At 47.2% G+C, this 16089-nt stretch overlaps 1 protein-coding gene across 1 annotated transcript in view; it reads left to right on the forward strand.

Moving 5' to 3' along the window:
• Positions 1 to 16089, forward strand: part of gli3 (GLI family zinc finger 3) — a 117155-nt gene that overhangs the window by 91239 nt on the left and 9827 nt on the right. The window contains exons 7-10 of the mRNA XM_048265793.1: positions 1 to 76; positions 3513 to 3729; positions 6166 to 6279; positions 8488 to 8628. The exon at positions 1 to 76 is cut by the window's left edge and continues 123 nt beyond it. Of these exons, the coding sequence (XP_048121750.1) occupies positions 1 to 76; positions 3513 to 3729; positions 6166 to 6279; positions 8488 to 8628 (548 nt within the window). The remainder of the gene's footprint in view (positions 77 to 3512; positions 3730 to 6165; positions 6280 to 8487; positions 8629 to 16089) is intronic.

The raw sequence follows: 16089 nt of genomic DNA on the forward strand, positions 1-16089 counted from the left end.
TCACCATCCTCAACAACTCCCGCTCCAGCTCGTCCACCAGCGGCTCTTATGGACACCTCTCTGCTGGAGCCATCAGGTAAGAGACGCTCCAACAGTCCGAGCAACAGACTCCGACTTCCAGAGTAATGAACAGTCTCAGCTTTTCTTAATAGTGGCTTCTAATACTAAGAAATTACTTACGCTCTTAGGCAGGTCCACTCACTCACTCAAACCAAAATTTTTAATTTAACACCATTTTAAAAAAATTGGTCTGGTTCCTAAAACCCACACTTTTTAAGTCCTTATATTTTTTTTACAAAAAGTGCCATTTATTTTGGTTTATTTTGAATAAATGTACAGCTGTGTAATTTGGATTTGTTTGGAAAATATTAATTCATGTAATTATTTTGTAGATTTATGTGAGTACAGTAAAGATAATTATACTGTACAATATAACAGAGGCAGTGTTACTTTATTTATTAAAACCATGTCTGGGAGTCAATGAGAAAAGTAGAAACATATAAGATGCAGTATGTTCTTCAAAATAGAGGCAAAGGATGCACCAGCAAACTAGGTGGATAGAAAGAGAGAGATCCACAGTGAAAGCATACGGAGTCAAGCAGCCACGGACGCACTGCAGCGAGTGATGAATGAATGTCCCGCTGCAGAATAAACGGGAGAACATGAAACGCGCTATTAGGAAGAAACGTGTGAACACACTTTCCCCCTCCTCCTCCCTCTTCTCCGTCTCCTCCTCCTCTTTTCCGCTCTCGTCTCTCCCGCGCTCCCTTCACCCGACTGTCTGATAAGCATCACCTGATTAATGTGTTCGCCATCATCCGCGCAGAGAGCTTTACCCTAATGCCACCGCCACACAATCCTTCACGTGGCCAACGAGGGGAGATGGGGGGATGACAGATGAAAGGGCACTACTGAAGGGGATGGGGGAAGAGGGGATAGGAGGGGAGGTGTGAAAAATGAATAAATGAAGAAATTGACATTAGAAAAGGAGAGAAAAGTATCTCTTCCAGGGTATGGGTCAGTTCAATTTGAATGCAGCAGGGTCAGGTCGCGAAGTTAAAATTCACTCCATTAATTGAAAGTCTTTAAACTAACAAACAAAGTAAACTCTCGGCCGTTTCAATTAATTTTTTGCATCAATTTGTCCCTGTTATTAAGGTACGCATGGGAGGGAAATACATTGTCAGTAGCGACTGTTGTTGTGAATAGAGTCTGTTATAGTCCACTAAATCAACAAGCAAGACATTGAAATGTAATCAATACCAGAGTGCCAATTGATTTGCCTGATTGGATTGACCCTTACCTCTCTATTCTTCACCTTATCAGTTTCTGTATGCATTTACATATGCAAATGTTGGGAATATACTCTGAGGAAAATTGAACGTGTTTGGGAATATTTGCCTCTTTTCTGTTGCCATTGTTTTGTCATGTGGGAGTAATTATCCAAGATCCAACAGTTGTATTGGATTGTGAGTTGTGTTTGCTCCATGGATGCTGACAGTTCATGGCATTCGTGAGCCCTGTCATGGTGAAGGCCATGGCAGAAGAGCAGACAGCCATAATCACACTAGAGATTAAACGATTCTCACTGCTCTTAATGTAGATTGACTGTTTGAGAAAACTACTTTTTTAATGGCCAAGAGAAAACTAAAAAACAAAAGGGACTAGCTACTCAGAAACCCCCAACAGAGTTAAACAGTATATTAGCCGAATATTTTATAGACAAAACGAATATTGAATCGAACAGCCCTATGCCTTTGGGTATGCACTATGGGTCCCTCTGCCAGGGAGAAAAAAAAAAGTTTTTTTTGGCAGGTTTCTGAAGGCTTGTCTCCATGTCAGACCTCCAGGGGTGGCCAAATCCCTCTCTGAGGGAGGCAGCCATCTCCCAGCATCCTTGGTGGTGTGCGTCAAACCAGATCTTCCCAGCAAGGAGTCCACCGCACAAGCTCTCGGGTCGGAGAAGCGCACACTCTCTCTCCAGCTCTGCCGTCCCCACCCCTAAGCGATTGATCACTGATCCAGGGGGGCAAGGGGTGGAGGGGGGAGGGGTGCGGGGGGCTCCAGCTCCACATGAGCCGATCCATCATGGAGCCTCCCGGAGCCGACAGGGTCCCGAGATGGTCTCTGCGTGTGCCTCCGAAAAACTGATGAGTGATATGACACGTGGATGGGCTGTGGGTGCGATGCGCCCCATTGATTTCCGCTCGGCGAGTAATAAGGTCCGCAGACGCATGGGGGCAGCTTAGAGGAGCCGTCACCGGGGCAGGATGAATGGAGTCTCGGCCCGCAGCGGAGCGTCTGGTATCGAGCCAGGTGGAGCTGTGTTTAGTTAGGCCGCCCTCTCACTCTCCTCTCCCTCGGTGGGGAGCTACTCCTTGTTTCAGCGCAATGCTGGGGCCATAGCAGGCGTCTGCTCTGCTCTGCCCATCACTTTTTATGTCATATCCTTTCCTCCACTTTTTTCGTTGTCAGGAGTACTTCTTCTCTATGGTCTCTTTCTTTCTCTCATCCTCTCCACTTTTCTGGAGTTTTCTTTGTTTTTTTAAATTATTATTCTACTGTGATCTGTTATTTTTCCTTGGTGGATTTCTTTTTTACTTGACTAAGCCATCTATCAATGTAGTGCATCCAACCATGCTTGGTGAGTTTAGGCCCATTGGTCCAGATCATCAGCATGCAGGACTCCTGTAGTAGAAATGCACTAATGTGAGACACATTGAGAGTCACGGGTGAGGAGTTCAGCTGAAGAGACTCCACTGGTGAAGATGATGAAGCTCGCACACGCAGTGAGTGTGATGTAGAGATATATCATACACACTGCAGCACGTTTCCTCACTAACAAGATGAATATCCTTTAGGAGAAGTTTGCCTGGTGTCCCCAGGCTCTGGGACCGTCACCGGCTTGCGTGTGGGACTGTCCTTAGGGACTTTGAGCAGAGCAGAATGATCCATTTGTTTACTAGTTTTCCTCCTCCTCCACCATAACTATCTCTCCACCTACTTCAAGTGCAGTTGTAGCTGTATGTAAAATCATTATTTATGTGCTGATGTAGTAAAAGTTACCTTACTTTTTATGCACGCAAGTACTTATAGAATATGATTTAGAATGATTTTGAGGGGTATATTGTATGATGCAACTACTTTAGAATGCAATTTAGAGGAGTATATTGTAGTTCCATGCTAATATGATTCAATGGTCTATGTAGTCAAAAAATCACAATTATATTTCCTGCCTCTGTATAAGATCATCATAAATTTACTCAGTAAATTCAGTTAGTAGTTTTAAGAGGGCCAAAAATATGATTCATTGAGAAGAGATGAAGAGAAAAAATGAAATACTTAGCCTTTCCAGATTTTATTTCTGGAACCAGCTCTTTCAACTTCTTTTTGTACTTTGTTTTACAGACCTCGACATTATTATGTGGTTAATATTTCTGCTCTTGTAATTTTTCTCTCTGTCTCATTCCTTTCCTCTGCACCCCTCCGCCTCCTCCTCCTGTCTCCTCCAGCCCTGCCCTGAGTTTCGCCTACCCACCCACCCCGGTGGCGCTGCAGATGCACCAGCAGCTGATTGGCCGGCAGCCAGGCCTTGTGAGCTCGGCGTTCGGGCACAGCCCGCCCCTCATCCACCACTCTCCAGCCTTCGCCACCCAGCGCCCGGTGCCTGGCATCCCCTCCGCCGGCTTGGCACCCACCGAGAGATCCGTGGTCTCCAGCGAAGCCCAGGTAAGCCTGGTCCAACGCAGCCTGGCATCACATGCACGCGGCTTAGGCCTACTGTCAGCACAGCAGGATAAACAGGAGGGGAGGTGTTGTTTCACTGTAGGTAGCCCTCCCTGGAAGAGAAGAGTGGCCCCTCATGGGAGATTACAAACAAACACACACGCATACAGAGACTCACACATTTGCTGTTTGTCCCAATGTGGTTATTTTCGCCTGGACCTCCAAGGAGACGACACAGGGCCTTGTTAGCAACCAAATCCCAGTGCTGACACCATTAATCACAGCAGAGCAAATGAGCAGCAACAGAGATATTTACCGGATGGTTCCCTCTGAGGGATGGCCTCTGGGAGCGCCCTGTTTCTCCTCCGTCCCTCGCCGCTGCGTGGGGTGCCTAATAGAGCATATCCACCGCTAAATTATCCCCCTTTCGCTTTATATCGAAACCTCCCCGCCCCCCCAATATCATATCCACCACCAAATTATCTCAGTGTTTTGCTTATATTGAGCCCCCACCACCACCAACACCACCAAAAACAAATAAACCATATCCAGTAACTTAGTTCAAGTTCAAGTTCAAGTTTCACTTTATTTAGTGTGCAGCAGGATGTCTAAAACACATACACAGAAAAAGCACCGCCAGATGCCAACATTGCCAACACAACACCGGACACACAACAACAACACAGGACACACAACAACACTCCTTAGCACCCTTTTTGTAGATATCGACTCCCTTCGTGCGATATGGGCCTTTAGTGTTAGATCTGGCTGAGGATCTGCTTCCTCGTCTAATGGTGAACGTGTTGTTGTAAGAGGTTTCTTTTGTAGACCGCGGCCGGCGGATCGTCAATCGCTCTGCTCAAACCATTACAGTGCTCTATCCTAACCTCTCCACGGCATCATCCATTTCAGACAGAGTTCCCCCCATAGACAGCGTGCTTTAATAGAAGTACAACACAGGGCATTTGTCTGGAGAGGTGGTCGTAAAAGAACAATTAAAGCGGAGGGATGAGGAGCCGGGAGCATCGCTCACCGTGACAGATGTGGCAAAAAGGAAGAGGCTGAACACTTTTCTGGTCCCCAGCAAAAAGCACATCGAGTAGAATTGTTCATAACACAAAGTAAAGGTGTTGGTACTCATGGCTTCTTGTAGACTCTTTGGTCCTGTACCAAGTTTATTCCATTTTTAAAAGAATGGAATGCTTGGATAAGATCAGTTTGAATTCGTAATAGTATCCAGAACTCAGCAGTTCATTACATTTTCTCCATGCTCCTCCAGTTTGAAAATCAGTTTCTTATCTGCGCCAGAATCTGAGTAGAACAATCCTTGTTCCCATCTCCTCATATACTGGTGCCAGAAACACTCCTAAGTCCTCCCAGACACCTGGGGGACCATAAATAGTCTCAGGAGTTTTAGAACCAAAGAATAGAGGAAGCTCAGATTGTATGAGCATATGTGTGTGTGTGGGCATGTGTGTGTGCAATTGTGTGTGTGTGTGTGTGCGTGCTTGCGTGCGTGCGTGCATGCGTGTGTGTGTGTGTGTGTGTGTGTGTGTGTATGTGTGCGTGCATGCGCGCGTGTGTGTGTGTGTACGAATGGTATGTGTAGGAAATAGAGACACGCTGGGAGGTGTTCTGTGGCTACACAGAGAATGCACAGTGCGGATAAATATCAGAGTAGGAGAGATGTTCTGCACAATGGCTGCCAGTTGGCAAGGCAACCTGTTCTTCAGAGCCAAGGAATTCTGCTTCTTTTTCCAGGGAATGTTACTTCTCTCCCTCTCTCTTTCTCACTGTTTATTTTTTTTTTCTGGACTTTCTGGCCGGGAACAGGGAACTTCCCTTGGCAGTGCGAGGGAAAGAGAGCGAGTGTAGCAGGTCACGGCTGTAAAAAGGTCAATGGAGGTCAAACTGGGGGAATAAAATAGTCAAGCCTGCGGAATGAAGGCGTTCGGCTGAATGAATGAAAATGTGCTGACAGACAGTACACAGATCATTGTGTATTGGGGAGCTTGAGCTTGACTGGATGTTCTGTAACTGAGAGGACAGTGGTCATTCATAGACCACTCACCATAATACAATAACGACTACCTCATCATTCACTGTACTATTATACCTCTGCTATCTCATCAGACGCTTGTGCAATTCAATATCTTCACTTCAGTTGATATCCGTATTACGACCTATTTCCATATCATGCCATTTAGCAATCTAGAAATTTGATTTTTAAAAGCATGCCATTTTATAGGGTTAAGGATTAACAGGGTTATTTTCCCCAGATATGCGGTCTGTTATTGCGGTCTCAAATGGAAAATTATAGCTTCCACATCAAACCACCACAGCAAAAACAGTCTATAATCTAAGAGGGTAAATATTTCAGTGAAGTCTTGAAGTACCTCTCCTGACCTTATCCGTCTGTATTGTGTGTCCCCCTTGCAGAGTAAGCCCACCAGTGAGTCTGCCGTGAGCAGCACAGGAGACCCCATGCACCACAAGCGCTCCAAACTCAAGCCCGATGAGGACCCAGCCAGCCCAGGAGCGGGCAGCGTCCAGGTGAGCTGGAATCCTGTTTGCACTCCCCTGCCTTCCCCTGTAAACACACTCATTTCCTCCAGTTCTCTCTGTGTTAGCTCTCATCATTTGAACACCCACACTACAGAAGGATTCAAAGTATTAGTGGGCCGCAAACAAGCTTGTTAGAACATAATCCACTCTTGACTAACACTTTATCCTAAAGATGTACCCACACAGATATAGAGCATGACACCACCTACACGTACTGTATGCATAAATACACACTTTCTCTCACAGATACACATACGCACATAAGCACACACTCAGACACACACACATACACACACTCACACACACTCACACTCACACTCACACTCACACACACACTCGCACACACACACACTCACACACAAATAAACACGGTCACACACATGCACAAATAGATGCAGACACACACAGTGCTGCCCCAGGGCCAATTATGGGACGTTCTATAAGACTATTTGTTTGCTCGTTTCATTCTGGCGGCTTGTTGTTGCTGCTGCCGCACAGGCGATAAGCCCCATTGATCTTAGGAGCACGAGGAGGAAATTGTTTTCCTTTTAATCAGATGCCTAAGTGAATGAGGAAGGCAGAAAAATGAAAGCGAAATTAGGCTGCAGATTGTTCCATGGGGCCTCGCTGTGTGTTCGCTGCTCATTGCTAGAGTGGGGTGGCACACCGCAGGCAAACCGCCTCCTGCTCCAGGCTTAGTGTCAGTAGGGACTGATTGTCAATCCTGCCAGCCCCTCGTCTTTTGTGGCAATCATTTACCTCAGATCCGTTATTTTCCCCTAACCTTTTATCAGTGCATTCCGTCTCTCTCTGTTCTTCGCTCGCCTTTCTTTCCTGATATGTTAAGATGAGAGATTTATACACTTAAGCTATTTTCAAAGGTATCCAATGTGATCTCTCCCTTTTTCCAGAGCTCTCTTAGTAGCTCTGTCCGCTCAAACTCCTCCAGTCTGAATTTAGCTCCACAGGTTCTCCCTCAGCCAAAGTCCAGCCAAAGCCATCCCATATAATGACAGCCAGTGTATGTCCTCCACGGTAGCGGCCCGTGCTAATTACAGCTCTGTGTAGCAGTGGGGGCCCAAGAGCTCCCTCAGCAGTGGCTTGGCCCTGCCCTGCTCAGCCCCACAGTATTTCATCCTGACAGTGAAGTATGGGAGAAGTGCACTGAAACAACCAGGAAGAGGAAGTGTGAGTGGGCGAGCGGGGATCCGAGGGAAGAGGTGGGGGGGGGGGTGGGGGGGGGGGTGATTCCTCGACTGTTCACCAAAGACCAGCTATATATTTAACTACACAAGAGGAGGGTTTGTACGTTATGGAGGGGACTTTCCCACCAGGTTTTCGTGGTATGAGACCTTGATGCTAGCTTTAGGGCGTCCAGAACTGTGACTGGAATGGCATTAAAGTTGTTTCACCTCTGCTGCCTTCAAGACGGCGGAGTTCAGCGAGCAGTCCGAAGCCATGACTGTGTTTTCATTTCCAAGCTGTTCACACTCCCGGAGAAGTCAAGATAAACAGTCCGTTGCTGTGTTATTGGTGGACGTTTTGGAACAGTTTTAATAATTTCCCTGTATAAAGGCAAAAAAAAACAAACCTTTCCATTGTTTATCAGTTCCTTTGCAGGATGACTAGTCGCAGCTCAATTGCTTGAACTTGAAACACTGAGGATCACTCTGTTTAATCAGAAACATATTTTTCTTGGTCGTCCGAGAGATGGTTGATATTTTCTACACACAATGCCTTTGATTTCTTGGATGTCTCTTCTTCCTGCTCTGGTTTCCTCAAACTTAAGTTGTCCTTTGGCACATTTGTAATGTCAAGTCATCACCAGAATTTAAAACAAAGCGATGCCTATTAACTCTGACTGTGTCCATCTTTGGCCAGTCAACAGTCATTATTTCATTTACTTTTTTCGACATTGTAGAGCACATGAAGCATTTGTCATTAGCACAGTCATGGCTGTAGTAAGTGAAGTTCAGATAAGGCTTTTAATTCTGCGCTTCACTCAGCAGTGATCTTGAGACATGCGGCCTGCTCACCCATCATATGACGTTGCAGCAACTCCTCTTCAACAGCTCCCTCTTGTCAGAACCAAACATGTCAGGCATCACGACTCTCAGAGGTTTCAGAGCTCACCTCCCTCTCCCTCTCTCTCCCTCTCTCTCCCTCTTTTTCCCCATCGGCCCACGCTGATGTTAGGACCAGCCGGATGGAATGACCCTGGTGAAGGAGGAGGGGGACAAGGACGAGGGCAAGCAGGAGCCGGAGGTGGTGTACGAGACCAACTGCCACTGGGAGAGCTGCTGCCGCGAGTTCGACACCCAGGAGCAGCTGGTGCACGTAAGTAACTTACACCAGTAAAGGGGAGCTATGCTGTGGTGGCGGTGGTTATGGAAGGTCCAGAGACCTGGATTAAAGGTCACAAAATTCTGACCGAGATGGTCACTTAGAGCATCTTGGTGTAGCTGGAGAGGGTTCCATCTTACAGGCCCTTAAGAAGTCCCCTATTCAGCTGATAGTGCTTGAGGTAGCTGCCTGCTTCACTAGAAGCTTAGAAGTGGCTCCCTTTGTGTGTGGTTTTGTATGTGTGGTTGTGTGTGTGTGTGTGTGTGTGTGTGTGTGTGTGTGTACAGTAGTTGTGTGTGTGTGTGTGTGTCAAGTGGAGACAAGGTCACACTGACCATGGACGCCTCCTAAAATCTCGGTCCATTCCATCCCACATGTTGGGTTAGCCACAGTCCAGACCCAGAGAGCCACTCACCTCCTCAGGGCTACATGAAAGCCCTGGGCCTGTCTGGGGAAGGTATACACCACTATGTCCCCTTTTAAGAGCCCATCATCAGCTCTGTCTCTCGCTCACACACACACACACACACACACACACTTTCTTACAAACACACACACACACACTCTTTCTCACTCACACACACACACACACACACACACACACACACACACACACACACACACACACACACACACAGTCACATGTGAGCACACTCACACACACACACACACACACACACACCACCACCACCACCCCCATCAGCACACATCTGATAGAAAGATCCTCAGCTCTCCAAGGCTGTCTCTCCTCCGTCTGACATGGCAATTCGTGGCGGCCACGCTCAGCCCTATCTATAATTGATATCCTGGGCGAGGAATGGGCTGCCTCCCGCATTTGAAGGGCTCGCCTCAAAGGTTGAGGATCTTGACAACTTCTTGCCCCTGTTTCCGAAGGCAACGGGTGCTTGGGGGGGAAAGAGAGAGGGGGATAGAGAGTGAGAGAGAGAGAGAGAGAGAGAGGGTCTGTGTGTGTGTGTGTGTGTGTGTGTGTGTAGAGTGTGTGTGTATGTATAGTATGCTCTCACTAAACCCTTCCAGCCTGGAACTTCTCCACACATGCTCACCCTTCCATGTTCTCTACTCCAGGTGGCCTCCTACTTCTTTACCTCTCCTGTTCCCCTACCTCATCCTCCACACACACACACACACACACACACACACACACACACACACTGCCAGCACCACACAGGAGCTAAATCTCTCTCATGCGCACACACACACACACACACACACACACACACACACACACACACACACACAGACACACACATTCCCTCCCTGCATCAACCCGTCTTCCTCTCCTTCCTCTGCTTTTGTTCCTCTGACAGCCTTGAACAGTTTCACGCTTTTGTTTTTCTCTTTGTCGCCGTTGTTCCGTCCTATTTCTTTTCTCCTCCTCTCCGCTTATTGTGTGTGTGTGTGTGTGTGTGTGTGTGTGTGTGTGTGTGTGTGTGTGTGTGTGTGTGTGTGTGTGTGTGTGTTTTTCTTTTTTTTTATTTTATTTTATTTCCCCCCCTCGTTCTCCACGCTGGTGCGGTGGCCATGCTAATAAAGCGCCTCCTCGCCTACAGAGCCGCTCTCGCCCCTAATTCAGCAGAGCCGAGGAGAAAAGTCTCTTATCTCTCCCCCGTCAGTAATGGGATAAGTACAGTATTTGGACCACAGTGGCTCCTCACGAATTCTGGCGGAGGGGGTAGGAGTCGGGTAGGGTAGGGAGGGTTGTTGGGGGGTGTGTGTGTGTGTGTGTTGCGGGTGTGCTGGGCCCCTGGAATCTCCATATATGAAAACAATGGACTGCCCCTCCCCCGCTCTAATTCAGCTTGTCTCTGTGAATCGCTGTGGAAAACAGAATTAAAAAATAAAATTGCCTCTTGCGTCTGTTTTCCGCTCGGGGGGGAAAATGAGCTTTTTAAACAAACTGCTCTGACCTCTCAGATCAGAAATATAGACATGCAGAATGTGTGCAATGCGAACACACACACACACATGCACACGCACACACACATACCATTTTGGTTTGATATTTCAACATTTCTGATTCTGTTGTTATTATTGCAGTTGGTCTCACCATCCACCAAGCACCTCTATAACATAATTTAGTCATTTAAATATGGTAATTCCATGTTGGAAGTCTGTTTTTCCTCTTGTGTTCTCTTTTCTTTGGGCCTGATTTTAGATCAAAAGTGCACGTACACACATTTTGACGCAATGCACACACACACAGACACGCACGCACGCACGCACGCACACACGCACAAACACACTAGCACAAACAAACACACACACACACACACACACACACACACACACACACACATACACACATACACACACACACACACACACACACACACACACACACACACACACACACACACACACACCAGTGCTCATATGCCACCCTCATTGCTTCACCTTGATTAAAGGTGTCCCTGCTGTTTGGATTTGTGTGCTTATGCCTGTACATCTTTGGAGTGTGTGTGTGTGTGTGTGTGTGTGTGTGTCTGTGTGTGCGTGTCTGCGTGTTAACAGCATTCTTTATATGACTTGTGGTGGCGTGCCTTTATCAGGCCTGCTTAAGCGCTCTCCGCACTGGCGATAAGATAAGCATCACATCTGTGCAATTTAGCGCACTTATCTGCCCTCCACAGTCTGCCTGAGCCAGGCGGGTGTCAATTTACACTTGCCTTTTTTATTTATTTCAGATGCCTCATCTCTCTCTCTCTCTCTCTCTCTCTCTCACACACACACTCTTTTCCCTCCCTCATTCACTCACTCACTCACTCTTGCCTACCACATCAATTCACTCACTTTATATTGTCATTTCCTTTCCTTATTCATTCATACATTAGAAAAGTGTGTGTGTGTGTGTGTATAAAACTGTGTGTCCTTTTAAATATATATATATATATATATATATATATGTGTGTGTGTGTGTCTGTTTATCTCTCCCTCTTTTCTTCTCAACCTTTCTCCCCTGAAGGGGCGCAGCAGAAAGATAAGGGCACAGCTCTCTTTAATGTGGGATATGTGGGGTGTACTGTTGGAAAGAGAGAGAGGGATGGAGAAAGGGAGAAGGGAGCAACAGAAGGAGAGAGTGAGCGAGAGAAGAAGGCTCTTGTGTAATAAAAGGCCACCTCTTCAACTCACTGTCCCACTCAAAGGCTGACCCTGATAGTGGCAGGGGGTTTTGTGGGTGTATGAACCCAGGGTGGAGTTGTGTAAGTTTACTGCTGAGTGTGTGAGTGTGTGTGTGTGCATGTTTGTGTGTGTGTGGGGGATGTGTGTGTGAGGTAGATGTATGTTTGTTGCACATGTGTGTGTGAGGTAGATGTACAGTATGTTTGTTGTAACATGATTGTGTGTGTGTCTGTCTATCTGTCTATGTGTGTGAAGAAAGACACAGGCATGGCGGCTCCTTCTGCTGTGCTATAGAGAGATAAACTCGGGTGGTTCAGAGAGAAGGACCCCAACTCTGACTACTGGCAGGTCCCCTTTAATTGGTAAAATGCAGATTTTTTTTGATCAGGCAGCGGATTAGACAGCTTATCTGTCTGGAGTATCTTGCACTGAGATGAAAAGCCTGCATAGAATTACACATGCCAATTTCAGTCCCATTTCTCTTCCCTCTCTCTTTCCTTCTCTCTCCTTCTGTCTCTCACTCTCTATCACACTCTCCTCCACTTTTGCTCCAGTTCTCACCATCTTTCTCTCTCTCTCTCCCTCTCTCTCTCTCCCTCTCTTCTCTCTCTCACTAATTGCCTCTGCTCCGTTTCCCTCCCTCATCTTCCTCCTTTCCCCTTTTTTTCATTCTACGCATAAAAACTGCCCCACTATTTGACGTCGCAAAAGAGCGTATGATTTATTAGCGCGTGTTTGATAAAGCTAAACGGTGTTTTGTCTGAGATTGCCTTGTAAACAGCTCCCGCGTTGGTGCGTGACTCAGTTTGAGCAGCAATGGAGCGTCCACGTCCCAGAAAGGAATTGATAATGGACACAATAGAGACTCGGTTTACTATAAAAGAGGGAGAAAGGGGGCGAGCAACAGGAATGAAATGTAAAGGAAAGGAGCAGTGGCAAGACGTGTTGTGTGTGTGTGTGTGTGTGTGAGCCTGATTCCTATATGTGTTGTGACATGCTGCCAGAGTTCTGAGATTGCAATGTTGCAATATTGAAGACATTTTTTTTTAACAAATACCAGCTATTTACTGTTTGTGTGTGTTTGTGTTTACTGTACATTCTTTTACATAATTTTGTAATTGTGTTTGAAACAGTGTGTGTGTGTGTGTGTGTGTGTGTGCGCATGTTTGTGTGTGTGTGTGTGTGTGTGTGTGTGTGTGTGTGTGTGTGTGTGTGTGTGTGTGTGTGCATGTTTGTGTGTGTGTGTGTGTGTGCGCATGTTTGTGTGTGTGTGTGTGTGTGTGTGTGTGTGTGTGTGTGTGTGTGTGTGTGTGTGTGTGTGTGTGTGTGTGTGTGTGTGTGTGTGTGTGTGTGTGCATGTGTGTGTGTGTGTGTGTGTGTGTGTGTGTGTGTGTGTGTGCGTGTGTGTGAACTCTCCAGCATGGCTCCCTCTTCAGCATGCCCCCCCTGGTGCTGGTGCGTGTGCTCCCGTGTAAATCCATCTCTGTGGCATTTGCACACTTGTTGGCTGATAAGCTGGCAGGCTGAGAGATGAATGTTGCGCTCGTCTCCGCTCCACGCCGCCTGGCTGTGCGCTGCGCTGCGCCGCTCCGCTCCGCTCACCTCGCCACTATCAGCACCTGTTTGTCCGTCTCTCGCCTGCCGCCGCAGCAGCAGCCCCGCCACCGTCCCTCTCAGCAGGGAGATTATCGATTGCGTATAAAATTGCCATTAGACCGTGCCACCATTAGGTCACCACGTCTCAGCCTGTCCAATCTCCGCACCCCCCTCATTTTACCAACTCCTCACCCCTGTTTTGTGTTCTGTTGGGGAGGGGTGGAGGAAGAGAGTAGGGGGGTAGGGGGGGTCGGTCTGTAGATCCATCACCGCCAGGCTCAATTGTTGAACGTGAGTCGCGGTGTGCTAACTTGCGTATCACTCTTTCATTCTCTCTCTCTCTCTCTGGTTCTCTCCATTTATCTCTTCTTCTCTCTCTCGCTCTCTCACTGTGGATATTGAGCGCAGACAGACAGATGGTGTGCCACCGGGATTCCCCCCTCTCGCTCAGCCAGGGAGGGAGAGTTTTTCTTCTGTGTGACGGGCCCAATGTATCGATCCTAACATGGAACTTTATGAAAGAGCCCCCTACTCCTCGCCCTCCCCTTCCCTCCAGTCCAGTGTGCTCTCCTCCGTCTCACCCTCACTTCACCTCAGTTCACTGGCAGCATGAAAGAAATAAAAAAAGAGGCATTTGATCCTGGCCTGTAATGACTATGAGGGATTTAGGCATATTACATTATTACTGTTAGATGTGAGCCCGGCCAATTTAATCACATTTAAATAAGCCTTTTCTCTCTTCAAATGAGGTGTTCAGGGCAAGAGTTGTGGGCGGTATCACTTAGAAATGTAATGTAATGGACATGGACATCAACAGCATGGCATCACACACATACATTCTGAAGAATTGAAGCCCAAATTGGCCATATTAGTCATTATTAATGCAGAGTCTGTGCAGAAAGTTCCTATTGGACTAGTAAATACTACTGAGTGAACTACTACTCAGCATGAGAAGTATGCAGAATGTTGGCCAGGTCTGCCCAGAATTCAATATATTTGGTGAAATCTTCCTCTAGTGGCTCCACTTTTGACTGAGTGTACCCTGTCCATTGTTTTTTTTTCATAGCCATTGCTCTGTCCAGTCAGTTGTGACTCAGCATCAGTTGGCCATCCCAGAACAGGGCCATTGTTTTTCATTGAGTTCTCAGGATGCAACTCAAGTAAAGAAGCAGTTGTGGACACCTGTCACACACACATACACACACACACATTTTCACTGTATGCACACTGACTCACAAGCCCAGAAGTTTTTTGGGGTGCGACTGCAAGCCATGAAAGTGGCATCGAGAGGTGACAGGGTGACTGAGACGGCTTGCTTTTGTGGCATGAAGAGGAATGGAGGATGAGGCGCTTCTGAGGATCCTCTTGCACCCCTCTCTCTCTCTCTCTCTCTCTCTCTCTCTCTCTCTCTCTCTCTCTCTTTCTCTCTCTCTCTCTCTCTTGCACCCTTCTCTGGTCTCTCTCTCCACCTGTCTCCTCATCCCTTTTCCTCCCGTCACTCTCGTCTCCGGCCTCTCTGTTCCCCTCGCTCTCGGCATGTATGATGCAAGGCGAGGCTCTTCCTCTCCGTCTCTCTAAAGTCCTCTCCCTCTCTCGCTCCCTTCACTCTAGCCATCTCCCTTCCTCGTTGCATATTTTGAGTTGCTCTTACCAGGGCATACAAATACTCAAATACACACACACACACACACACACACATACTTACTTATGCACACAGACTCTGATATGCATGCAAGCGCATGTACACACAGACTGACACACGCTCAGTTTTCTCTCTTTCTCTGCCTATCATTCACTCACCTCTCATCTCTCTCTCTCTCTTTCTCTATCACTCTCTCTCTCTTTTTCTTTCTATGCCTATAATCCCGTGACCTCTCATCTCTATCTCTCTATCTCTATCACTCTCTCTTTCTCCCTCTTTCTCTCTCCCTTTCTCTCATCTCTCTCTTTTTCTTTTCCTTCTGTGTGTGTGTGTGTGTCTCCTCACTTTACACTCTATACTCCCCCCTCAGGCAGGGGTCTCCCTCCCCTGGCTCAGGAATGTAATATTACGAGTTCCCCTCACTTCGCTCAGGATATTGTGTCTGTCTCCCTCTGAAAGGCATCCCTAAGAACGGGAGCGAGAGGAGCCCATACACACTATTGACTTTCTAAGGAGTCCAGATGTTGTGTAGAATGAGCGTTCTGCGAGTCTCTGAATGCACATGCAAGTTTGTAAGTGTGTGTCTTGAGTGTATGTGTCTGTGCGTGTGCATTCACTTGCTTTTAATATGACCGTAGGCAGGCTTTTGTGTATGTATTAGACAGAGGGAAGAACACAAGATACTGAGAAAAATTATATATTTGAGAAGTGAATAAGAGGGAGAGAGATCTTTCATGTGCGTTCAACTGTGGGAGAGAAGGGGAAGTAAATAGAGGAGGTAGATTGCACAGGGAGTAAGAGAGACAGAGAGAGAGAAAGGTTAGAGAGAGAGAGAGAGAGAGAGAGAGAGAGAGAAAGGGGAGAGAGAGAAAGGCGAGAGAGGGGTGAGTCTGTACTGATATTAGGCCAGGGTGAAGTGTTAAAGCCCTGGTGTTTGAGCTGGTTTTGACGGAACTTTTGATTTCCTTCTCCCACCCCCCGTCACCCACTTCCCTCCTCCCCTCCTCTCTAAGCCTCAGATTGGAAGTTGCCACGGCAGCACAACTGTCAGCACATGTCACGGTGGGGCAGAGGCC

This window comes from Alosa alosa, chromosome 16, assembly GCF_017589495.1.
Source record: "Alosa alosa isolate M-15738 ecotype Scorff River chromosome 16, AALO_Geno_1.1, whole genome shotgun sequence".
Classification (NCBI taxonomy): domain Eukaryota; kingdom Metazoa; phylum Chordata; class Actinopteri; order Clupeiformes; family Clupeidae; genus Alosa; species Alosa alosa.